General features: G+C 44.4%; 1 protein-coding gene across 1 annotated transcript in view; it reads left to right on the forward strand.

The window, feature by feature from the left end:
- Positions 1–23333, forward strand: part of LOC122929718 — a 31852-nt gene extending 8519 nt beyond the window's left edge. The window contains exons 2-5 of the mRNA XM_044283381.1: positions 4684–4816; positions 15310–15498; positions 19530–19697; positions 22671–23333. Coding sequence (XP_044139316.1) covers positions 4684–4816; positions 15310–15498; positions 19530–19697; positions 22671–23128 — 948 coding nt within the window. The 3' untranslated portion in view covers positions 23129–23333. The remainder of the gene's footprint in view (positions 1–4683; positions 4817–15309; positions 15499–19529; positions 19698–22670) is intronic.
- The last annotated feature ends 3547 nt before the right edge of the window (positions 23334–26880 follow it).

The following is a 26880-nucleotide window of genomic DNA, read 5'->3' on the forward strand; positions in this document are numbered from 1 at the left end:
CACGCCCACAATTCTAGGTGTCATAGCCAGGGTTCAATTGGCGCTGAGCCGCAGTATCCTGGCATGGCCACCACACTTTCAATGGAGTTGGGCTTGGTTCACAATGCCAATTCCAGCACTGGAGGCAGTAGGGAACAGCTGATCGTGGGGGTGTCGGGTCAGGCCACCAATGATCTAATATTAATTACCTAGCATGAGGATAAGTTATTAATAACACCACGCAACAATGATTTTGCTACTGAGAAAAAAACATGTGATTTATACTAAAATGAGCGCGCTGATTCCAAATATGAATGCAGAATTTGCCTGACACGTCTAGATTTTAACCCCTTAAGGACCCTGGGATTTTCAATTTTTGCGTTTTCGATTTTTCACTCCCCGCATTCCCATAGTCCTAACTTTTTTATTTTTCCATTCACATAGCCTTATGGGGGCTTATGTTTTGCGGGACAAGTTGTACTTTCTAATGGCACCATTTACAGTTGCATACCATGTAGTAGGAAGCCTGAAAAAAAATCCAAATGGGGTAGAATTGGGAAAAAACGCAATTCTGATAAAAGTTTTTATATTTATTTTTTTACACTGTACACTATGCGGTAAAAGTGACCTGTTATCTTTATTTGTATAATTTTTCTTGTGTTTTAATACTGAAAAAAAATTAAAACCTTTGAGGGAATTTTTTGGTAATTATGTGTATGGGGCTGTGTGAGGGCTCATTTTTTGCAGGACGATCTGTTCCTTTCAGTGATACCAATTTGAAGTGTGTGCGACTTTTTGATCACTTTTTATAAAAAAATTATTGGGTAGTTGAAGTGACAAAAAATGGCAAATTGGCCATTTTTTTCCCCCGTTATGCCATTTTCCATATTCCATTAATATTGTTATATTTTAATAGTATGGGCATTTTCACATGCGGCGATGCCCATGATGTTTATTTTTTTATTGTTTAAGTATTATTTTTTTTTATTTCAAGGCAAGTGGGGTGATTTGACCTTTTAGTTTAGTTTTATTTTTTATTTATATTTGCCCAAAAATGTTTTTTACCTTTTTTTTTTACTTTTTTTAAGTCACCTTGGGTGACAATAATTGGCAATCATTAGATTGCCTATTGTGTTCATTGATGTCTATATAGACACCATTGAACACTTTATTTGCATTATACCAATGCAATGCTGCCACCTAGTAGCCTGTATTGGTATAGTCATCTAATAGGCACCGAAGCCTGCTTTAGGCTTCAGCCTATTAGATCAATGTAACAGGTTCCCTGATCTCAGCCGGGCAACGTTGTTACCGGAGCAGAAGTGCGCGACTTCCGCTTCCGGACTGCCCAGATGCCGTGGTCACATTTGACCACGGCATCTGAAAGGGAAAATGTATGGCTGATCGCATACATGTGCCGCTGGTCTCTGCTATTTAAAATAGCGGAAACCCGGCAGCTATGGCGCCTGCCGCACGTGCCAGCGGGCGCCATGTTTGGGGACCGGACTTTGGCCGTACATATACGGCGGATGTCCTTAAAGGGTTAAGTACATGCAAAGCCTATTCAGTTATAATATTAATGCATTATATTGGAGATATTCCAATGGACATGTCCAGACCAGTCCGGATGCACTCAGGCTGATGTCTACAGTAAGTATATAAGGCAAGGACAGATTTAGATAAAGTGATCTGTTATAGTGCTATCAGTTTTGAAACTTAAGATGGATAAATGCAAATGTGTTAACGATCCAGACAATTTCTTCTACATATGTGGCAAATACACTACTTAGGATTAGCGCAAGAATCTGACAAAGCGAGTGCGTCTTGTAGCTTGGGATGCATTTGTGCTAGTAGTGCAGAACTTCCTTGGGAACATACGAGCTGCAAACTATGCTGAATTAGTAGACAACATGCTTACAGCATATTAACAACTTGGCTGCCGAATGTCATTGACAGTACATTTCTTACATTCCCATCTTTACTTTTTCCCACCCAATTTGGGACATGTAAATGACAACATGGAGAGCGGTTCCATAAAGATATTTCTACAATAGAGAACAGGTATCAAGGCTGCTGGAATCCCAACATGAAGGGGGACTACTGCTGGTTTTTGCAACGGGAAAATATGACCGTTCACAAACGCAAAAGCAGATGCCTGAAGCACTTTTAACAGTACTGGACCTTGCTCAAGTAAGACTTTTAAACTGAAAAAACAAGACTTTTTGAAATTTTGTTATTATATTACATTTTCATACACTGTTTACTACGCAAACTTTTATGTAGATCAGGTAATTTTTAGAGTAAAACTCGTTCTGTTCAAAATTATTTAATGCTCAACTATTAACGAAGACATATGTTTGTCCTTCGGATTCTTTCCCGGGACGTACGGAAAGGGGGGCCTGGATACATTATAATGGGGTCAAAAATTTCATTTCTTCTCTGGGTCCGATCGCTTCTTTATCTCGAGATCTAACATCCTTTGAGGTGCTGTGTACTCAAAAATCTCCGCCTTCTCATCTGGTGTCTCTGGTCTACGGGCTGCTCCAGGAGGGGGGTGGACCTCCCTCCTTCTTGCCTTATGTACGGGCATGGGAGAAAGAACTAGGCAGGGAATTCTCTGCAGAACAATGAGATAAGGCATTCACGCTGCCTCACAAGTCCTCCATATGTTGCGGGCTGCAGGAGAAAAATTTTAAGATCCTCTCCAGATGGTATAGGACTCCTGATGTCCTACACTCCTTTTACCCGACTTGCTCAAATATGTGTTGGAGGTGTTACCCGACTTGCTTGAATATGTGTTGGAGATGTGAGGGGGCAGTTGGTACGATGTCTCATATTTGGTGGCATTGCCCCAAAATTGTCCCTGTTTGGACTGCACTGAATGAGCTATATAATAAGATGTCAGGTTCCACGACCCGTTGGACACTAGAGAGTGCTTTGCTCTCAATGGTTCCAGGCCCTATTCGTTTAGCTAAGCCGGGCCTCCTGAGATTTTTTGTTCAAGCGGCCCGTTTGGTGGTGCCGAGGCACTGGAAATATCGAGATGCCCCACAGGTTGGAGAATGGTTGGAGACGTTTGAAAATATACATAGGATGGAGGAGCTGACAGCAGAGGATAAAGGTTGGGACCAGAAGTACCTAAAAATTTGGATGCCATGGCTCCTATTTAAAGGGTCCCAAGGGTTCCATGAATGGTTAGTTCAGGCAAATACCTCATCAGACGCTCTGGAATGATTATTTTGGGGTCTCACGATAGGATACCCTCCATGTTTGTGTACTCACCCTTGTGTGTCTCGTGTTGTTGTTGTCTTGTCCTTTTTTTATTTATTTTTTGTATATGAAAAGTGAGTTAATTATTTCTAAAATTGTGGGATGTTATTCCGCACATGTCTTATGATTCTCATTGTGTAGCTTGATTGCATTTTTATTCTGTCATATATGCTGCAATGTTTCTGGACATGGTGTCCTACCTATTTGTGATTACTTCTCTAATAAAAGTGATTGAACAACTAGATTATTCAATGCTTTCCAAGTGCTTAATTCATTTAGGCATACTTATGCATAGCAAAATGTTGTGACCTGTTACAATTCTGACTTCGGCTTTGTAATCCGCACACTTGATTTAGTATAAGACAAATGGTTTTTGCCCAGTAGCAGATGAAAGTTTTTTTTTTTGTTGCGTGGTGTATGTGGAGCCTAGTAAACTCCTTTACGGTTTATGCTATATTAAATTTGTGAAGATATTAGCATGTAGGCATAACTGCCATGTATAATGGAGGCACACAATTCTCAGTATTTGCAATTTCAAAGGGGAATTTATTCATTCAAATCATGTAGTAGGAACAGATAAAACCGCAGATGAAGGTCCTGCGCGACCGAAACGTCCGGTTTAAGAATACGGTTCATATTAAGATATATATTGGGCAAACGGATGAAACTACTACATGATTTGAATAAATAAATTTCCCTTTGAAATTGCAAATACCGGAAATTGTGTGCCTCCATTTTACTTTGTGTATATTGGCTGCCCGCAGCCCTTGATCGGCACCAGAACACAAAGTAGAGTGCGGTTCTCCATCTTCTTCTTCTTCAAAAAATAAATAAAAAATAACTGCCATGTATAAACTGCGCACACTTTGGACCATTTGTATGCCTTTATGCAAAATTTCATAAAGGCACCCATCAGTATAAAGTGCTGGCTGAGGTTTTTACAATGTGTAAAGTGAATACTTTCAAAACATATAATTCAGTTTACTATCATTTAACTATAGCAAATTTGTGAAAATGTTTGCAGCATGAAAGGGTTAAACATCAGAAATGTGCCATGATAGCCATGACACTATACGGCCCAGTCATCCAGGAGATATATTCCTTCATACTCCACTATGAAGGAGGGAAATTAGCCACTGCTAGACACCCGTGGCGGTGGCTTATCTCTGGAACAAAGCATCGCCATGTTGAAATGAACATGCCTAATCCTTCTTTCACCCAGCGTCTGCTGCCAGGGGAGAGTCGGGAGAACTCTATACACATTGGATAGTTTACTGATCCTTCAGAAGTTGGTAAGTTCAGATGACTTTTATCTAAAGTGGCCACAGTTCATACCCCCTGGGTACACCCAGCTTGGTTTAAACATGCCGAATGCTGAATTCACTAATACTTAGCTTTATAATACTTAACAAAGTGAATTTTTCATTTTTGCAGGTTATCAGAGTCTACTCTTATTGCATGCAGCAAAGAGTAGCTGCTGAAACCAAGAGTGGGAAACTTTTCTCATTGCCGACTAAAATGGCCAGGCTGAAATTCCTTGTGGCACAAGACAGTGGTCCTGTGAAAGGTAAGTTACAATATTTCCTTCTAACGGTAAATAATGGAGGGTGCATTTCTGCGACAAATGGATTGTTATGGTACGGCCACGTGTGGCTGCCATGATATAGTGGAGACGTGACCATTGTGCAGCCAAGAATCACAACACTGGTACCTTTCAGTGCTGGGGTCCTGGATTCAAGTCCGACCAAGGACAACATCATCATGGAGTTTGTATGTTCTCCCTGTGTTTGTTTGTGTGGGTTTCCTCGGGGTTCTCTTCCACACGCCAAAGACATACTGATAGGGACCTTAGATTGTGAGTTCCCCTGGGGACAGCGTGCTGCTAAAGTCTGTAAAGCGCTGAGGAATATAGTAGCGCTATATAAAATCATAAAATAAATATCACAGATCTAAAATAAATATGCAGTGTAGTCACAAAACGCAAATGAGGCTGTGCTATACAGGAAAAAATTTAGGAAAAGTCCACGATTCCCATTATTACACTTAGAGATGAGTGAAGTACGGGTGTAGTAGAGTTAACACTCATGCTTTCTGAGATGAGATCTGAACTAAGCAAACACCTTCAATTGCTTTTCAATGGTTTTTGTTTCAAGATAACACGATGATTTAAGAAATTTGAGTTAAGAGTTTGAGTGCTAACCCTGCTACATCTGTAACTGTGTAGTGCACCAAGAGTCAAGTAGTTGCCCCATGACAGAGTGGGGAGGGTGGCAGCAGTAAGGCTGTGTTCACATCACTGTTTATTTTCAGCTCTTCTGATCTGTCAGAACAAAAACCACCCCCACCCCCCAAAAAAATTAAAATTAAAATGGATCCTGTATTTTAAGCATCTGTAAGGCCTCTATCACACAGTCAATATTTGATCAGTATTTTGCATCAGTATTTCATCAGTATTTGTAAGCTAAAACCAGGAGTGGGTCCAAAACAGAGATAAAATATAATGGACATATTTGCATCTCTTCTGTTTTGGACCCATTCCAGCTTTTGCTTTACAAGTACAGAACAAATACTGAACGTGTGAAAGAGGTCTTACCGATGCTCAAAATATAGGATCCTTTTTTTTTTTCCTGTTCTTCTGATGGACCAGAAGAACGGAAAAATGAATAGTGATTAAGCATGGCCAAACATGGACAATAGTGGCACCATGACAGAGTGGAGATGGGGGGTCACAGCAGTGGCAGTAACAGTGAAAATGGTGCCTTATGACAGAGTGAGGAGGGGGGCAGCAGCAGCAGTAACAGTGAGAATAGTGGGCCCCATGACACAGTGGGGAAGGGACAGCAGCAGTGGCAGCAACAGTGAGAATAGTGGCCCCATGACACAGTGGGGAGGGGGCAGCAGCAGTGGCAGCAACAGTGAGAATAGTGGCTCCATGACACAGTGGGGAGGGGGCAGCAGCAGTGGCATACAGCACAATATGGTGGCAGATCACAGTAGTAGCTAGTGGTATGCAAATGTAACATGTATATATCAGTAGGCCAAGAAGCCCCTTTGTAGAAATGGCAGTAGAGGCAGCAGGCGGGTGGCAGCATCACAATGGTGGCAGCAGCACGTGGCCAGAAGTAACATCCCATTTTGCACAATATTTCAGTGTGCCAGCACACTACTGTATCATCATTAGTGGCAGAATGATCTATTCTGTTGCATCAGACACCGGTGTCCTGGTCGAAATTCTGGTTGATCCAGGCCTGATTCATCTTTATGAAGGTTAGTCTCTCAACAATTTGGCAGGAAAGGCGGTTAGGGGTAACTATGCCCCCGGCCACACTGAACACCTGCTCTGATGCTACACTACTGGCTGGTCAGGAAAGCATGTCCATGGCAAACTTGGCCAGTTGCAGCCACACTAGAAGTTTGCATGCCCAGTAGTCCAGGAGATCTTGGATCATGGGTGACAGGGTGCAGTCCAAGTATGCCACCACCTGCTGACTAAGGTTCTGCTGCATGTCCAACTGCTGCTGCTGCTTGGTGGTTTCTTAAGAAGGCGGCTGAAGAAAACTACTTGTCAGAGACTCCGGACTCCTCAAGTTGTTGCTTATGGAGCTGGTACTGCTACTGCTCAGTCATGGAAGTGGAGCATGAGCGCAAAGGGTCTCCACAGTAAGACCTTCCTGAGGATGGATGATGGCACACGTAGGCAGCAACCAACCAGCTCACAGCATGTCTCTATAGTAATACATTTTTGCATCCCTCTCAGAAGGTCTAAAAAATGCACCCATTTTTGACTGGTAGCAAGGGTCTAATAATGTGGATAGCAAGTAGTCATCCCTCTGCAGAATCCTAAAAATGCGTCTGTCACTATATAAGCAAGCATGCATCTGGTCATTTGTGCAAGGGACTCAGAGGACCTTCCTACCCCCATCTCCACTGCTTACTGCCACGGTCTTTAGGGGTCATCTTCGCCGTCGCCCTCCAGCTTTTCATGCTCCTCCTGCTCCTCTTCTGTTGTTTGGGCAGATAAACTACCTAGTTGTGTATAAAATCCCTGGGTGTTTATGTCCTTCTGCTCTGCCAGTTCATCCTCATAAGTGCTTAGGTGGCTATGAGATGTAGGCACCACCTCTTCTGTCCCCTCGCCAATCATGCAATGTGCCATGCAGGGTGCAGGGGTCAGCCCTCTCTGACCTAACACAGACAAAATGTTCTTTCCGTTAATAGTAACTATGGTTCCTATCTCTAGTTGGCGAGGAGACAGACAGATTTCTTGGTTAATGACGCAGAGCAGTTCCTCCCCAGTGTGACTCAGTTCATCCAGGATAACCAGGTGCAGAACCGCTTGGCAATGCCTAGCTTTGCATCGGTGGTATGCTGGTGGACCACTCTGAACTGTGCCTACAGTGGAGGCTGAGGACAAGGTGGAAGCTAAGGAGGAAGAGGATGACATTGGCGCAGAAATCCCACAATTACTACACGGTGGCGGCATTGCCATCACCTGGCCAAGTTGCTGGTGTGCTTGTGCCAGAACCAAATTTACCCAGTTGGCTGTGAACGACATATAGTCCTGATTAAAAGTTTAAGACGACTTGAAAAATGGCAAAAAATCATATTTAGCATGGCTGGATCTTAACAAGGTTCCAAGTAGAGCTTCAACAGGCAACAAGAAGAAATGGGAGTGAGACAAAACATTTTTTGAAAATTCAATTTAATGAAAACAATGAATAAACTGAAACGGGCTGTTTTTCAGCTGATCAAAAGTTTAGGACCACATGCCTTTAAAAGGCCAAATCTGTGCAAAGATGTGGATTCATTGTCATTTTCTGTCAGGTAGTCACACGTTGTGATGGCAAAGGCAAAAAACTCTCCCTTTTTGAACGTGGTCGGGTTGTTGAATTGCATAAGCAGAGTCTCTCATAGTGCGCCATCACTGCTGAGGTGGGACGCAGTAAGACAGTCATTTGGAATTTCTTAAATTCTTAAATGATCCTGAGGGTTATGAAACAAAAAAGTCAAGTGAAAGACCCAAAAAAAAATTCATCAGCACTGAGCCGGAGGATCCAATTGGCTGCCCGTCAAGACACTGGACAATCCTCGACCCAAATTAAGGCCCTTACTGGTGCTGACTGCAGCCTCATAACCATCAGACGGCATCTGAGACTGAGGGGCTTCAAAAACAAAAAACATCTTCAAAGACCTCGTCTCCTTGAACGCCACAGAACTGCTCGTTTGGACTTTGCAAGAGAGCACCAAACATGGGACATTCAAAGGTGGAACAAAGTTTTATTCTCTGATGAGAAAAAATGTAACCTTGATGGTCCTGATGGTTTCCAACGTTACTGTCACGGCCATGGTCATGGTCGTGACTCCTGTGTCCGCATGCTGTTGCCTGCGGTTTGGGTATTGTTGTTCAGCCACAGGTGCGGGCCGCTAGTTTGTTGCCTCACTTGTGGTTGCCGCTGGCAACATGTGATTGTACTTGGCAGTATAGCAGCCGGAGCTGGTGCTAGGTTGCTTACTGTCAAGTGCATGCGGTTAAACCTGAGTTGTGTGTGTGTATTTATGCACTCTGTTTTATGTTTATGTGATGTTTTGCTTTGTTATTTGGTGCAGCTATGGATCTGGGTTCCTGTGTGTGGATGTGTGTGTGTGAGTTCATTTTGTATTGTGTGGACTTCAGCTTGCCAGCACAGGGATCCAGTCAGCAAGGCTGTGGCAAGTGGCTGGAACTAGTGCAGTTCACCTGCCATATCCATAGGACTGTTTGTGTTCCCCTTTTCCCTGCAGCTTGGCCAGTGAGACTCCTGTTCCTCTGTGTCCAGAAGGAACAGGTCGTCTTACCCTTCACTCCTAGTTCAGGGACCGGCGGAGGGTGAGTAGGGATCCGAGGTTCCTGAGCATGGGCCCTCCTACCTTCAAGGTCGGCTCATGCAGCTAGGAGTTAGGGTCGGATTAGGGAAGCGTTAGGAGGTGACCTGCTCCCTAATTCTCTCATCCTGGCCGAGCAGTGGTTTACATCTTCTGGCATCGCACGGCTGAGGGTTTTCCCCATCCTCAGCCGTGACAGTTACTGGCATAACAAGCAGATTCCACCTGAGATGTTTTCTACGCGCCACAGTGGAGGGGGCGCCATAATAGTCTGGGGTGCTTTTTCCTTCAGTGGAATAATGGAGCTTCAGGAAGTGCAGGGGCGTCAAACGGCCGCTGGCTATGTCCAGATGTTGCAGAGAGCATTCCTCATGACTGAGGGCCCTCGTCTGTGTCATAACGACTGGGTTTTTCAACAGGACAACGCTACAGTACACAATGCCCGCAGGACAAGGGACTTCTTCCAGGAGAATAACATCACTCTTTTGGCCCATCCTGCGTGTTCCCCTGATCTAAATCCAATTGAGAACCTTTGGGGATGATTGGCAAGGGAAGTTTACAAAAATGGACAACAGTTCCAGACAGTAGATGGCCTTCGTGCGGCCGTCTTCACCACTTGGAGAAATGTTCCCACTCACCTCGTGGAAACGCTTGCATCAAGCATGCTGAAACAAATTTTTTAAGTGATAAACAATAACGGCGGAGCTACTCATTACTGAGTTCATGTTTGGAAGTTGGATTTCTGTTTTGGGGGGGGTTTAGTTTTTTTTTGGAGGTGTGGTCCTAAACTTTTGATCAGCTGAAAAACAGCCTGTTTCAGTTTTTTCGTTGTTTTTATTAAATTGAATGCTCAAAAAATGTTTAGTCTCACCCCCATTTCTTCTTGTTGCATGTTGAACCTCTACTTGGAACCTTGTTAAGATCCAGCCATGCTAAATAAGAGTTTTTGCCATTTTTCAATTGGTCTTAAACTTTTGATCAGGACTGTATATTGCCAGGAATCATCCTGCTACGTCTGTTTAGTTCAGATCGTCTTGCCCTCAAGTTCTCCCTCAGTTAAGATGGTGGATTGTGTCTCAGCTGGGTGCCATCTTACTTCCTGTTTCACATTTAAACCTCTCAAGCCTGTTACTAATTGCTTGAGCATTGTGTTTAGCTTCTGCTCGTGCAGTCCTCTTGCCTGAAACTAGCTCTCTGGTTTGTTCCTCCTACTTGCGGTTTACCCTGCTACCTCTTGTTGCCGACCCGGATTGTTTGACTACACTCCTGTGCCACCTGCCCTGACCCATTGCTCGTCTGACTTCGGCTCTGCTGCATCCTTCAGTCCTGCACCATTGCTACCGGTAACGGCTTCGCCTGTCTGGCTCTGCTGCATCCTTCAGTCCTGCACCGTTGCTACCGGTTACGGCTCCGCTTGCTTGGCTCTGCTACATCCTTCAGTCCTGCAACCTCCTATTCAAGACTCCAGTGTTTCCTGTGTACAAGCCTTGTCCCTGCCATTGTATTATCCGACCGGATAGTCCACTTGGAGAATCAAGTTTCTTTACCACCCGCTATAGTGCCTGCAATGACCCCTAAGTTACCACCATTCAGATTTGGCGGAGACCGTGACAAGTTCCGTGGGTTCCTTAATCAATGTAGGCTATATTTTGATGCAAATTCAACTCAGTTTCCTACTGATAGATCTAAAGTATTATGTATTATTATGCTGCTGACACATAAAGCCATTGCCTGGGCTAGTCCATTGATTGAGACTCAAGATGCCCGGCTAAATCACTTAGAGGACTTTATAGATGCCATGAGTCAAATGTTTGATGATCCCAATCGAGGTTCTACAGCTGAAGCAGCATTACTAGCATTGCGCCAGTGCAGAAGCCCTGTCACAGAGTATGCAATGGAGTTCAAGAGGTGGGCTGTCGAATTATGATGTGGGGAATAAAGAACTGTTAGCTATCATTGCAGCTTTTAAGGAATGGAGACATCATCTTCAAGGAACCTCACAGCAAATAATAGTTTTGACTGATCATCGTAATTTGGAATTCGTTAGATCTGCCAAATGTCTATCCCCTCGCCAAGCTCGTTGGAGTCTTTTTCTCAATCAATTCAACTTTATAATCTCATACAGGCCTGGTTCCCGTAACGGCAAGGCAGATGCCCTATCCAGAATCTTTTCCAATGATTCCACTTCTACGATTCCACCCAAAACCATTGTTCCTAAGTCAATTTTTTTTAGTAGTAATTCAGAAAAAGGACTTGCTTAAAGAGATGTCTCGACCACCTGATGATGTGCATTTGGTGCTTAAGAACAAGGTGTGGACCTATGGGCAGCAGCTATATATACCCGAAACAATAAGACTGAAAATTCTAAAATTAGTCCACGATTCTAAGATTGCGGGTCACAAAGGAGTGCAGAAGACACAGGAATTTTTATCCCGTTTCTTTTGGTGGCCCAGTTATCAACAGGATGTAAAGAAATATGTCATGTCATGTGATGTTTGTGCTAGATGTAAGACTCCATGTTCTTCACCCATTGGTTTATTACAGCCTTTGTTGGTCCCCTATTGTCCCTTGGGTTCTATTTCAATGGACTTTATCGTAGATCTACCTACCTCTAAAGGAAAAAACACAATTTTGGTAGTAGTTGACCAGCTTACCAAGGCTGCACATTTCATTCCATGTACCGCCCTACCCTCTGCTAAAGATACTGCTGACCTTGTAGTTCAGAATGTGTTTCGTTTTCATGGAGTCCCTGATGAAGTAATCTCGGAACGTGGGGTGCAGTTTACATCAAAATTTTGGCGTAGTTTTTGCACAGCACTTGAGATTGATATTAATCTATCAACCACCTTTCACCCACAATCTAATGGATAAAATGAACGCACAAATCAGACTCTGGAACAGTATCTTCGATGCTATATCTGCCATTTACAAGATGATTGGGTCGATTTGCTTCCTGTGGCTGAGTTCTCTTACAATAACTCCCAAAATGCTTCCACCAAGCAAACTCCTTTCTTTACAAATTTAGGGTATCATCCAAATATTCTTCCCAAATTCCCCACTGTTTCACCTATTCCAGCAGTCGCGGAAAGCATCTCTGCATTACAGCAAAATTTAGAGCTACTAAAAAGGAGCATTAGAGAGGGCTCAAGTAAATTACAAGAAGGCGGCAGATAAATTTCGTAGACCAGCACCAATGTTTAAAATAGGCGATAAAGTATGACTTTCCACTAGGAATTTGAAACTTAAGGTTCCTTCACCAAAAATTTATTGGGCCTTATAAGATCATCGAGATAATTAGTCCAGTAGCTGTTCGGTTCAAGCTTCCACGATCTATGAAGATTCATCCTGTTTTTTCATGTGTCCCTACTTAAGCCTGCCATACCCAATCCTTTTCCGGAACGTATCCGTCCTCCTGCCGATGCTGTGGAGATAGATGGGCAAGAACAATTTGTTATAGAGAAAATCCTGGACTCTAGAATTTTCCGGAACCATCTACAATACCTCATTAAGTGGCAGGGTTATGGGTCTGAAGAGAATTCTTGGGAACTGGTGGAAAATATTAATGCTCCCCGTTCTAACAGTTCCATCAAAGACATCCTGGGAGACCAAGTCAGGTCCCGTCCAGAGGCCGCTGTTGAGGTGGGAGTAATGTCTGGAATCATCCTGCTACGTCTGTTTAGTTCAGGTTGTCTTGCCCTCAAGTTCTCCCTCAGTTAAGATGGTGGATTGTGTCTCAGCTGGGTGCCATCTTACTTCCTGTTTCACATTTAAACCTCTCAAGCCTGTTACTAATTGCTTAAGTATTGTGTTTAGCTTCTGCTCGTGCAGTCCCCTTGCTTGGAACTAGCTCTCTGGTTTGTTCCTCCTACTTGCGGTTTACCCTGCTACTTTGTTAAAGACCCTGCTACCTCTTGTTGCCAACCCGGATTGTTTGACTACGCTCCTGTGCCACCTGCCCTGACCCATTGCTCGTCTGACCTTGGCTCTGCTGCATTCTTCAGTCCTGCACCGTTGCTACCGGTAACGGCTCCGCTGCATCTTTCAGTCCTGTACCGTTGCTACCGGTAACGGCTTCGCCTGTCTGGCTCTGCTGCATCCTTCAGTCCTGCAACCTCCTATTCAAGACTCCAGTGTTTCCTGTGTACAGGCCTTGTCCATGCCATTGGATTCCAGCAGTATTCCACTAGTATCGTGACATATATTTTCCTTGACCACAGTTACAACTCTATACGTCAGAAACAGAAAGGCTCAAACGCTGGCCCACATGTACAGGTGCAGGGCTGGTACATCTTTTTTGGAAAAGTAATGTCGGCTTGGGACTCTCCACCTTGAGTGGGCACAAGCCATCAGTTCTCTGAAATGTGCAGAATCAACTTCACGCAAACAGAGGGACTGTAGTACCAGGAACTTGGCCAGGTGCACGTTCAGCTTCTGCACTGTTGGATGAGTGTCCGCGTACCGTTGTCTTTTTGCAGTCGCTTGGGTGATCAATTGCTGGCGAAACAAGTGATGAGGAGGAGCATCAGGAGCAATAGATGACATTGAAGTCCTTGGGAGGGAACTACAGCTTCCTTCTTCGGACGACAAGCCCTGACTGCTTGAGGGGGGTGCAGGCCAGTGGGAGATGCAGCAGTTGCTGCATTAGGCTGTATCAGGCTGTCTTGCCAACATTTAGCCTTCTGCCCACACATCCTGCATACCACCACGCTAACACCCCCCAGGGACTTGGTGAAAAATTCCCACAGTGCTGAGTATGCCATTTTCCCCCCACCACTGCATGATGCCTGACTGCCGTTGCTTTTATGAACCCGTGCACTGCTAGTGTGTTCCTCACAGGTAGCCTCTTGAGTAGCAGACGGTGTACCCCTCCTATGTTTGTCTACAGATCTCCCACTGCTACCACCATGCTTTCTCCCAGGCACCCTTCCACCTTGCTGGCTCATGGGCACGCTTCCACCCTGCTGTCCCACGGGCAGGCTGCCATCATCGCCCCTGATGATGATGTCCACTCTTCACCCAGCTCCCACGTGCGATCGGCTACATCATCATCTAAAAGTGCTTGGTCGTCACTTGTCTCACCCTCACCTGTCTCTTTTGCACGTCCTTGACCTCTTGCAACATGTGCTCCCACCCATCATCGGACCTCTCCTCCAAGTCTGGACTGGCCTGTAACTGCTGACTGTCCTCACAAAGCTCATTGTCACTGAAAAGCGTAGCAAAGCCAGAGGCTACCATTACTTGGCTAAAAAAAAAGCTGAAAAAGCAAGAGGCAGGTTCAGGACAGGAGAGGGCATAGAGGCAGTTTCTGTGCCATGCCAATTAAGCGTGGTGTCAGAGGAACCAACCAATTCCAGGCTGTATGTGTATGTATCTGTTGTCACTTGAGATGATGTTGAAGAGAGAGTTAACCATTCCAGCACAGCTGCATTATTGGTCAAAACATGACCACTGGATGACAGTGGCAGCTCTGGCCTGTTGCTGCGGCTGCTACCAACCCCTTTCTTCTGCTGCTACTTGTGCCAGGTACAGCAAAATTTTTACCATTGCCCATTCCTTTGGTGGGCCCCGGTAACTCTCTGTTGGCCACAGTGTATAATAACTGTCTCGGTAACAGAAGGGATTATGCCTGGCTTAAAAACTATGCTAGCAGCCACTGGTTGGCGTAGTTTTTTTTGTTAACATTTGTGTCCAGGCATAATTGTTAATAAATTTGCCAGGTCTGGAGTCCCGGCCCCGTCATGGTTCCCGACATGCCCACACTCTGCCTCCGTCCCGTCCAACTGGCGAACATTAAATAAAACTGGCTGTGCGACTAAATATTGTCACATCAACAGTTCAAAAAGGAGACTTGTGACTATTTTACACCTAAAATAGTTGCAAGTCCCTTAGTAAATGTGCCCCAGTATGTCTGGTTTGATAGAGTTGATGGTGACAAATGCTCTTTAAGGTCTAGAGCAGTGGGTTTGTGATGTGAAAGCCACGAGGAATCACTCATGGCTGTATAGCCTTCATGGCCTATCATAGTACCTCATCATAGTGTTGGCAGATTTGTAGAAAAAGGGACTATAAAAGGAAAAAAATGTCTCGTGATGAGTGAAAATAGACATAATATGTTCCTTATTTCAACCACAAATAGAATTCATTTCCAGTATATACATTTATTTATTATTTATTCATGTGCTTTATTTTGCTCTACAGCGTTAAGGTTACCTTTGACTTTGGAATACATACTGTCTAGATACAGCCTCCCCATTACTGTCCGCTCTATTTCTGCTTTATCCTATAAGCAAAAAGGAGATCAGAAGTCACAAGATGAACACTTTAGTGAGCTGACCCTGCTAGACACATATGAGGAAAACTTCGTGGTGGGACATCCCATTGACAATGGTAACTAAAGTCAACAAGTATCATTTAATGGGGCTACAATGAGATATTAGGTAGAATCAATGTAGGTGATTTGCATTTGGAGAGCTTTTAAACATTCACTTATTGATGTAAATTTACATGGAATGAATGTTCAGTGTTGACAAAGTGCATATGTTCATGCATTAAAGGGGTTGTCTGAAAGTTTATTAATGATGACCTATACTCAGGATAGGTCATCAATAGGGATGAGCGAATCCACTTCGGATGCTTCATGCATAAAACTTTGTTTCAATACTGTACAAGCGAGCTCCATACTCTCCGTACAGTATTAGAATGTATTGGCTCCGATGAGCCGAAGTTATTACTTTGCAAAGTCTCTCGGGACTAATAACTTTATAAATTTATTTGTACTGTAAAGGAACCGAAGTCGGGTCGCTCATCCCTAGTCATCAGTATTAAACACTTGGGAAACCACAGTCATGAAAACTGCCACACTTACATAGTCTATATTGTTGGTACCCTTCCGTTAAAGAAAGAAAAACCCACAACGGTCACTGAAATAACTCGAAAATGACAAAATAATAAAAATGTACTGAAAAATCAACTAATGAAAATCAGACATTGCTTTTGAATTCTGGTTCAACAGAATAATTTATACAACAAACCCTTAACTTAATATTTTGTTGCACAGCCTTTTTAGGCAATCACTGCAATCAAGTGATTTCTGTAAGGGCTCATGCACACGACCATATGTATTTTGTGGGCTGCAAAAAACGGATCTGCAAAAAATACGGATGACATCCGCGTGCATTCTGTATTTTGCAGAACGGAACAACTGGCCCCTAATAGAACAGTCCTATTCTTGTTCGTAATGTGGACAATAATAGTTCAATTTTTTTGCGTAACGGTAATAAGGACATACGGAAATGGAATGCAGATGGAGAAACTTCAGGATTTTTTTTTCGGACCCATTGAAATTAATGGTTCCGCATACGGTCCGCAAAAAAAAAGGAATGGACAAGGAAAGAAAATACGTTCGTGTGCATGAGCCCTAACTCTCACTGAGACTGCTGCACCTGTCCCCAGGTATTTTGGCCCACTCCTCGTGAACACACAGCTCTAGCTGTCTCAGGATTGAATGGTGCCTTCTCCAGACGGCATGTTTCAGCTCCTTCTACAGATATTCAATAGGATATAGATCAGGGCTAATAGAAGACCACTTCAGAGTAGTCCAATGTTTTTCTCTTAGCCACTCTTGGATGTCTTTAGCTGTGTGTTTTGGGTCATTATCCTATTGGAAGATTCATGACCTGCGACTCAGAAAATAGCGCAAGCGTCACAAAACACACAAAAAAAAACTGGTGAAATTGTGCAGACACAAAAAAAACAAGGGTATCAATGAGAGAATATGACAAAAAGTGGCACAGACACTTTAGTAAATGTGCCCCAGTGACTTCTTTTCGCCCTCTAACTAGGCAGACTGACAGACAAGTTTGAAGACACCAGTGGTGCTGATTACAGGACACATAGTTTAACATGTCCCTATGGTGAAATTATTTTTAATCTCTTCTAGGGCCACCATTTTTGTCAAGGCCAGTTTCACGAGTTTGTTTTTTAAAAATTTTGTTGAACCACAATTCAAAAGCAATGTCTGATTTCATTAGTTGATTTTCACCATTTAAAAAAAAAAAAATGTATTACTTTTGTCAGTTTCAAGTTATTTCAGTGACCATTGTGGGTTTTTCTTTCTTTAACAGAAGGGTACCAGCAATTTTTTAAGAAGGGTCCTGTGAGTGCTGCTGCCTTCTCCCTGCCGCATACCGCCGCAGTGCTTGGCGTCGCTGCTCAGCCCCATTCGCTTCTAGCTGAGCCTAGGCCAAGTGAAAGATGTGTATTTTTCCTAGAGACCAGTGTCGCCTGGCATACAATACTCATTCTCTCTCTCTCACACGCAAACTATACAAAGATGGGCACAGCAGGATATTACTGGTCCAGCCTGCAGTAGTGTGGAGATGAAACCCTTCCTGATTGGACTGCAGCAGGTAATGCTTACACTTCACCAGCAGATGGCAGTCAGCATTTCATACAGTCATCTACAAGTACAAGGGTCAGTGGTAAGACAAAGTGACGAGCTGGGAGGACACAAAAGAGGGCTGTTAACCCATTATTAGGACTCATTCATACGGCCGTATGTTTTTTGCTTTCCGCAAAAATTAGGATCCGTTTTTTTGCAGTCAGTTTAGCATGTCGGCATAAAAATGGATTGCATTACGCATTTTTGCGGACCCATAGACTTCAATGGGGCCACGTCCCAATTTTCACTGAGAAGTATAGGACATGTGTTATTTTTTTCCCAGTGCAGTAGAATAAAAGAAAAGATGCAGACAGCATACAGAGAGCTGTCTACATCTTTTAGGCTCCATAGAAGTGAATGGATCCGCATCTAATCCGCTAAATTGCGGATCAAATACGGAAAGCAACATACAGCCGTCTGAATGAGCCCTTAGGCCTCTTTCAGACGGGCGTCCCGGATTTGCTCCAGATGCATTGCGGGAAACCCGCGCGAGTGCGCACACAATTGCAGTCAGTTTTTACTGCGATTGCGTTGTTCAGTTTTTATCTCGCAGGTGCGATGCATTTTGCACGCGCATGATAAAAAACTGTATGTGGTACCCAGACCCGAACCCGGACTTCTTCACTGAAGTTTGGGTTAGGTGTTCTGTATATTTTATTATTTTTCCTTATAACATGGTACATAATGCTTACTAAAATGTAGATTGAGGGGTTAAAAAATAATAATAATTAACTCACCTTTTCCACTTGATCGCGCAGCCGGCATAGTCTTCTTTCTTCTTCTTTCAGGACTTGCAAAAGGACTTTTGATGAAGATTCTTCTATCTTCATTCAGCAGGACCTGCGCTGACGTCACCACGTGGTGAGCACCATTACGTCATCAAAGGTCCTTTTGCAGGTTCTGAAAGAAGAAGAAATAAGACGATGCCGGCTGCGCGATCAAGTCGATAAGGCGAGTTAATTATATATTTTTTTAACCACTCAATCGACATTTTAGTAAGCATTCTGTATTAAGAATTATATTAATTTCCCTTATAATCATGTTATCAGGGAAAATAATACAGTGAATACACTTTAATGGGGTCCGGGGTTGCTCATCCCTATCATCTCTTAGCAACCATGCGTGAAAATTGCACCGCATCCGCCCTTTCTTGCGGATGCTCGTGATTTTCACGCAGCCCCATTCATTTCTATGGGGCCTGCGCTGCGTCAAAACGCAGAATATAGAACATGCTGCGATTTTCACACAACGCACAAGTGATGAGTGAAAATCGCCGCTCATGTGCACAGCCCCATTGAAGTGAATGGGTCCGGATTTAATGCAGGTGCAATGCATTCACCTCACACATTGCACTGGCGCGGAAATCTCGCCCGTGTAAAATTGGCCTTAGTGTGACAGTGACAAACACATTACAGGGATTATGGTGACATCACATAGCCTAGGAAGAGGCCATAGCGCTCACTGAGCACCGGACCTCAGGATAGGTCTTCAATATCAGATTGGCGGGTGACTGACACCCAGGACCCCTGCCGATGTGATAGTGAAGACCTATCCTCAGGATTAGTGTTGAGCGAACTTGTGCTTTCAAGTTCGACGTACAAGGTTCGGGTTATCTAAGAATTCCTTAATGGATTCCGTTACCACGGACCATAAGTTCTAAGTTATGGTCCGTGGTAGCGGAATCCATAACGGAGTTCTTAGATAACCCGAACATTGTACGCCGAACTTGAAAACAGAAGTTCGCTCAACACTAATCCTGAGGATAGTCCATCAATATACATGTAATTTACCGGATAACCCCTTTAATAAAAATGCAGCCTATTTAGAACAACCTTGGTCCTGTTATCAGAATGTCTGCCAACCTTATGGATCTTTGTGTAGATTTTACGAATCCTGGACAAAGTGGTAAAACCTGTTGTAATAATAGTTCTCTTGAAGGCCATACAATAATATATTGTTTCTTTTTATATTTTTAAAGGTAAAATATTTACTAAAGAGCAGATAATGATTCCGATGTACATGACTGAGCTGAAATTGGTGGTGGCTGTGGGATTACGGAATGGAGACGATAAACATTGGAAAAATATGTGTGACATGTTGACTAAACAAGTGAAAAGCCAAGCCACTGCAAATGTTACTTTTGAGGGTAGGTGGTATTTGGGGAACTGGGTGAATTTCATTGGGGGGTGGGAGGGCACAGTGCAGCTCCTGAGCCAGCAATGTGTTGTTACTGCTCCAGAATAGGTCACAAATGTTTGTGCAAGCCCTGTTTTGCACCAACATTTATCACTTTAAGCCCTTTTATGCCATCAAATTTAATATGGCAGGGAGGGAGCCAACTGTGGGCACAGATCCGCAATACACGGGTGCCGTTCCGTGGGCATTCCGCATCACGAATGCGGGCCCATTCACTTCAATGGGTCCGCAAATCCGGAGTTGCGGAATGGTGCGGAACGGAAGCACGGAACGGAACCCTACGAAAGCACTACGGAGTGCTTCCGTGGGGCTTCGTCCCGTACTTCTGTTCTGCAAAAAGATAGGACATGTCCTATCTTTTTGCGGAACGGCCAGATAGCAGACCCATTCAAGTGAATGGGTCCGTGATCCACTGCGGCTGCCCCACGGACTGTGCTCATGCATTGCGGCACGCATTTTGCACACCACAGCATGACCACGGGGCGCACATGCCCGTGTGAAAGAGGCCTTAGGATCACAATAGTGAAAGGCAGTCAAATTTTAATGGCATCAGATCTGTTTTCTAGCAGAAGAGACAAAGTTCACTGTGACCAATTGTTCATTTACACACAGCAATTTATATTGAATGATAAATCGATCCAATTATATAGAAATTTCACAGTTCGACCTCATGCACACTACCGTGTACGTTCGGTCTGCAAATTGTATTATTCTGGAATGTATTGGATAACACTGACAGCATTATGTCAGTGTTATCCAGTACATTCCAGAACTGTAAGGCCCCTTTGACACAGGTGAGTTTTCCGATCGGGTGCAATGCGTGAGGTGAATGCATTGCACCCGCACTGAATCCGGACCCATTAATTTCTATGGGGCTGTGTACATGAGCGGTGATTTTCACGCATCACTTGTGCATTGCGTGAAAATTGCAGCATGCTCTATATTGTGCGCTTTTCACGCAACGCAGGCCCCATAGAAGTGAATAGGGCTGCGTGAAAATGCTGTGAAATTTTCACGCATGGTTGCTAGGTGACGATCGGGATGGGGACCCAATCTTTATTATTTTCCCTTATAACATGGTTATAAGGGAAAATAATAGCATTCTTAATACAGAATACTTAGTAAAATAGGGAGGGAGGGGGTTAAAAAATAATTAAATAAATTAAATAAGTTAAATAAATAATTAAACTCACCTCATCCACTTGTTCGCGCAGCCCGGCTCGTCTTCTTTCTTCTTCTTTGACGACCTGGGAGGAAAAGGACCTTTGATGACGTCACTGCGCTCATCACATGGTCAATCACATGATCCATCACCATGGTGATGGACCATGTGATGAGCGCAGTGATGTCACCAAAGAAGAAGAATGAAGATGAGGGCAGTGCAAACAAGTGAATGAGGTAAGTTTAATAATGTAAAAAATGTTTAACCCCTCCATCCCTATTTTACTAAGCATTCTGTATTAAGAATGCTATTATTTTTCCTTATAACCATGTTATAAAGAGAAAATAATAAAATCTACACAACACCTAACCCAAACCCGAACTTCTGTGAAGAAGTTCAGGTTCGGGTCTTGGTACCAAACATGCCGATTTTTCTCACGCGCGTGCAGAACGCATTAAAATGCTTTGCACTCACTCTGAAAAATCACAAATTTTCCCACGACGCACCCGCATCCTACCCGGCCCTCACATGCGACGCCCGTGTGAAAGAGGCCTAAGGGTTACATAGCATCATAAATCAATATAATGCTATGGGACCCCGGCAGTGCTGGGAGGTCAGGACAGGAGCTGCTGCATACTCGCACTGCGAGTCTGGAGCGTGACACTCGCTCATCCGAAAGGGGCCTTACATGGCTTGATGTTTAAAGATAATTGTTGTTTTTCAACCTCTGTAACTATGTCGTTGGTAAATGCATTTTTGAAGCGGATTTCACAATGAGGCACATTTACTAAAGTGTCTGCACCACTTTTTAGTCGTATTCTCTTCTTGATACCCTTGTTTTTTTGTGTCTGCACAATTTATTAACATTGTTACACCTGTTTTGTTGCGCCATTTTCTTGAGGACACATTTAACATTTGTCCGTCCTTTTTTGGCATACAAAGTGGCTTAAAACTACGACACTCTGGGGGTGGCGTATTTTTTGCCAACATGTGTATGATTTTGTGGCGCAATTGTGATTTTTTGGCATAGATGTGTTCTACAATGTCATCTTTGACCTTTTCCGAACAGCTTTTTGTCTAATAAACTTTTGTGGTATGCAATGCACAGGCACCAACCGCGTACCCGCCATCTGCGGTCGCAGAACCATTCAATTGAATGGTGTCCCTGATCTGAACCGCAAAAAACTAGTGCATGCACTTTTGTGTGGGGCGGAGGCACGGACAGAAAACCCATGGAAGCACTCCGTAGTGCTTCCGTGGGCTTTCGATCTGTGCCTTCGTTCCGCACCATATCTCCCGGAATGCGGACCCATTTAAGTGAATGGGTCTGCATCCCTGATACAGTGCGCACACGGCCGGGGTCCATATATTGCGGACCCGCTGTTTGCGGGCCACAATACGGGCACGGGTCTCCTACGGTCCCTGCAGGAAAGAAGGGAAAAAATATTTGTCCCACACAGAGGCTGCCTTTATATGGGTAATGGATGTGCCAAAAACAACCTGGACCACAGAGACACTTAGCGGCATGCGCCACAATAATACATTTAGGTATAATGGTCTTGCACCTCAATTGCTAAGTACTATCAGGCTTAAAATACGGCTGATTTAAGAACAGCTGTGCGCCAAATAATAAATAAAACCCTAAATATGATGGGAAAAAAGGGCAGAAAATGACGGAGAAGAAAGTGAGCTTAGTAAATGTGCCCCAATATGTATAATGTATGTGCATTTTACATTGTCATCTCCTTTCCTCATGCACAGAAATATATATGCTAGATAAGAAAGATATTTCTCCACAAAAGCCCAGCTACAGCACCATAGAACCGATATACATTGACATCAGTGAAGTGGACAACAACAGCAAAACACCTCTGGAGAACAAAGGAAAATATGTGGTTCCCCAAATGCAGTCACAGCCGGTTGTTGGGAATCAGTCTCAAGATGCCGCAAAAACGGAAATTTCTTCTGCAAGCGAATTCTCATCCGTCAACGATGTCCCAAAGGATCTCTATAATCTGAATGTCAGCCAGGTTTGTCAATGCCTGAAATTACTGAACATGAATCAGTACGTGGAAGCCTTTGAAACAGCGCAGGTGGATGGCCAGCTGGTGTACGACCTTAAGCCAGACATGATGAAGAGCTGCTTGGGCATGAATGAATTCCATATCGTAAAGCTCTTAAAGTTTCGGGATGGATGGAGACCTAATATTCTAAAATAGTCACCCACTATCCATGGCAAACAACCAAGGTATCATGGAAGATACTGGTTTTAAGTATATAATAATGTGGAAACGTCCGAATTGCTTACAAATAAACCTTAGGCCTCATGCACACGACCGTTGTGTGCATCCGCGTCCGTTCCGTCATTTTTCACAGTTTAGAGGAGGTCCCATTCATTTCTATGGAGCTGTGAAAAAAAACTGATAGTCCTCCGTTTTTTCTCCGCGTCCGTGATCCGTGATTCCAGTCCGTCAAAAAAATAACCTGTCCTATTCTTGTCAGTGGAAAACGGAGGACGGACCAATTCAAGGCAATGGGTCCGTAAAAAAAAAACAGATGTACAACTGGTATGTCGTCCGTGTCCGTTTTTTTCTACAAGACCTTGGTGCAATAAAATTAAATTTTTCATTAACCTTCCTTTTTTTCCCCCTGTCAAAAAAAAGGAAGACACAAGGGAACACAACTGAATCAAAATCGGACACGGACCACTGAAGCCAAATCACTGACAGTGAAAAAACACTGTCGTGTGCATGAGGCCTAAGACTAAGGCCTCATGCACACGACCGTTGTGTGCATCCGTGGCCGTTGTGCCGTTTTCCGGTTTTTTTCACGGACCCATTGACTTTCAATGGGTCCGTGGAAAAATCGGAAAATGCACCGTTTGGCAGCCGCATCCGTGAGCCGTGTTTCCTGGCCGTGAAAAAAATATGACCTGTCCTATTTTTTTCACGGCCAACGGTTCACGGGCCCATTCAAGTCAATGGGTCCGTGAAAGAACACGGATGCACACAAGATTGGCATCCGTGTCCGTGATCCGTGGCCGTAGGTTTTAGTTTCATACAGACGGATCCGAAGATCCGTCTGCATAAAAGCTTTTTCTGATCTAAGTTTTCACTTCGTGAAAACTCATTTCCGACAGTATATTCTAACACAGAAGCGTTCCCATGGTGATGGGGACGCTTCTAGTTAGAATACACTGCAAACTTTGTACAAGACTGCCCCCTGCTGCCTGGCAGCACCCGATCTCTTACAGGGGGATATGATAGTACAATTAACCCCATCATATCCCCCTGTAAGAGATCAGGGCTGCCAGGCAGCAGGGGGCAGACCCCCCCCCCCCCCCTCCCCAGTTTGAATATCATTGTGCGGCCCCCCCCCCCCTCCCCTGTTGTTAACTCGTTGGTGGCCAGTGTGCGCACCCCCCTCCCTCCCTCCCTCTATTGTTTTAATACATTGGGGCCAGTGTGCGCACCCCCCCCCCCCCCCTCCCTCCCTCTATTGTAATCATCATCGGTGGCAGCGGAGTAGAAGATTTTCATACTTACCTGCTTCTTGCTGCTGCGATGTCTGCGTCCGGCCGGGAGCTCCTCCTACTGGTAAGTGACAGGTCTGTGCGGCGCATTGCTGTCACTTACCAGTAGGAGGAGCTCCCGGCCGGACGCAGACATCGCAGCAGCCAGCAGCCAGGTAAGTATGAAAATCTTCTACTCCGCTGCCACCGATGATGATTACAATGGGGGGAGGGAGGGGGGGTTGGGGGGGCGCGCGCACACTGGCCCCAATGTATTAAAATAATAGAGGGGGGGTTGGGGGGCGCGCGCACACTGGCCCCAATGTATTAAAACAATAGAGGGAGGGAGGGAGGGGGGTGCGCACACTGGCCACCAACGAGTTAACAACAGGGGAGGGGGGGCCCACTGGCCACCAATGAGTTAAAAACAGGGGGGGGGGGGTCTGCCCCCTGCTGCCTGGCAGCACCTGCCAGGCAGCAGGGGGCAGTCATGTACACAGTTTTTTTGTATATTCTAACCTGAAGCGTCTCCATCACCATGGGAACGCCTCTGTGTTAGAATATACTGTCGGAAATGAGTTTCACGATGTAGCTCATATCCGACAGTATATTCTAACATAGAGGCGTTCCCATGGTGACGGGGACGCTACAAGTTAAAATATACCATCGGATTGGAGAAAACTCCAATCCGATGGTATAACAGAACTCCAGACTTTACATTGAAAGTCAATGGGGACGGATCCGTTTGAAATGGCACCATATTGTGTCAACATCAAACGGATCCGTCCCCATTGACTTGCATTGTAATTCAGGACGGATCCGTTTGGCTCCGCACGGCCAGGCGGACACCAAAATGACTTTTTTTTCATGTCCGTGGATCCTCCAAAAATCAAGGAAGACCCACGGACGGAAAAACGGTCACGGATCACGGACCAACGGAACCCCGTTTTGCGGACCGTGAAAAAAAACGTCCGTGTGCATGAGGCCTAAGGATCCATTCAGACGAATGTAAGTGCTCTGTTCCCGTGCTGCAGACCACAATGCACGGGCACCAGCTGTATGTACTCTGTTTGCGGGTGCGGACCCATTGACTTGAATGGGTCCACAATATACCGCAAAAGATAGGACATGTCCTAACTTTTGCAGTTCTGAGGCATAGACCTGAATACCTTCAGAAGCGCTTTTGATCTGTGCCTTCGCTCCAAGGCACAGTGTGCACACGGTGCCCATATATTGTGGATCCACTGTATGCGGACCACAATACGGGCATGGAGCCCTTATGGTTGTCTGAATGGACTCCAATGTGAAGATCTTTAAAGCAGTTAGGTAGACTTACTAAAACTGGTGTAAATGAAAACTGGCTTAGTTGCCCATAGAAACCAATGAGATTCCACCTTTCATTTTTCAGAACTCCTCTGGAAAATGAAAGGTGAAATATGATTGGTTGCTATGGACAACTAAGGCCGAGCTCACACCTAAGTTATTTGTTCAGTGATTTCCATCAGTGATTGTGAGCCAAAACCAGGTGCGGCTCTAAACAGAACAGGTGCAGACTTTTTCGTATACCTTATCTCTGTGTAGGCTTTACTACTGGTTTTAGATCACAATAACTAATGGAAATAACTGACCGAATAACTGAAGTGTGAACTTTCACACGGGCGTCATGTTTTTTGCCCGGATAAGAGCCGGGTGCGTTGCGGGAAAATGCGCAATTTTCCCGCGCGAGTGCAAAACATTGTCATGCGTTTTGCACTCGCGTGAGAAAAATCGCACATGTTTGGTACCCAAACCCAAACTTCTTCACAGAAGTTCGGGTTTGGGATTGATGTTCTGAAGATTGTATTATTTTCCCTTATAACATGGTTATAAGGGAAAATAATAGCATTCTGACTACAGAATGCATAGTATAATAGTGCTAATAGTGAATATAACATGGTGATGGAGCATGTGATCTGACGTCATCAAAGGTCCTTTAGCCCAAGCCCACAGCTAGCAAAGAACAGACAGGGAACGAACTACACGAACAAGAGGATAAGGTGAGTTAACTTTTTTATTTTTTTAACCCTTCCAGCACTATTATACTATGCATTCTGTAGTCAGAATGCTATTATTTTCCAGTATAACCATGTTATAAGGGAAAATAATACAGTGAATAAACTGTCACCTAGAACCCATGCGTGAAAATCGCACCGCATCCGCACTTGCTTGCGGATGTTTGCGATTTTCACGCAACCCCATTCACTTCTATGGGGCCTGCGTTGCGTGGATTATCGCACCGCAACGCACAAAGAGGAGCATGCTGCGATTTTCACGCAACGCATAAGTGATGCGTGAAAATCACCGCTCATGTGAACAGCCCCATAGAAATGAATGGGTCAGGATTCAGTGCGGGTGCAATGCGTTCAACTCACACATCGCACCCGCGCGGAATACTCGCTAGTGTGAAAGGGGCCTAAGGCC

This window comes from Bufo gargarizans, chromosome 2, assembly GCF_014858855.1.
Source record: "Bufo gargarizans isolate SCDJY-AF-19 chromosome 2, ASM1485885v1, whole genome shotgun sequence".
NCBI classification, from domain to species: domain Eukaryota; kingdom Metazoa; phylum Chordata; class Amphibia; order Anura; family Bufonidae; genus Bufo; species Bufo gargarizans.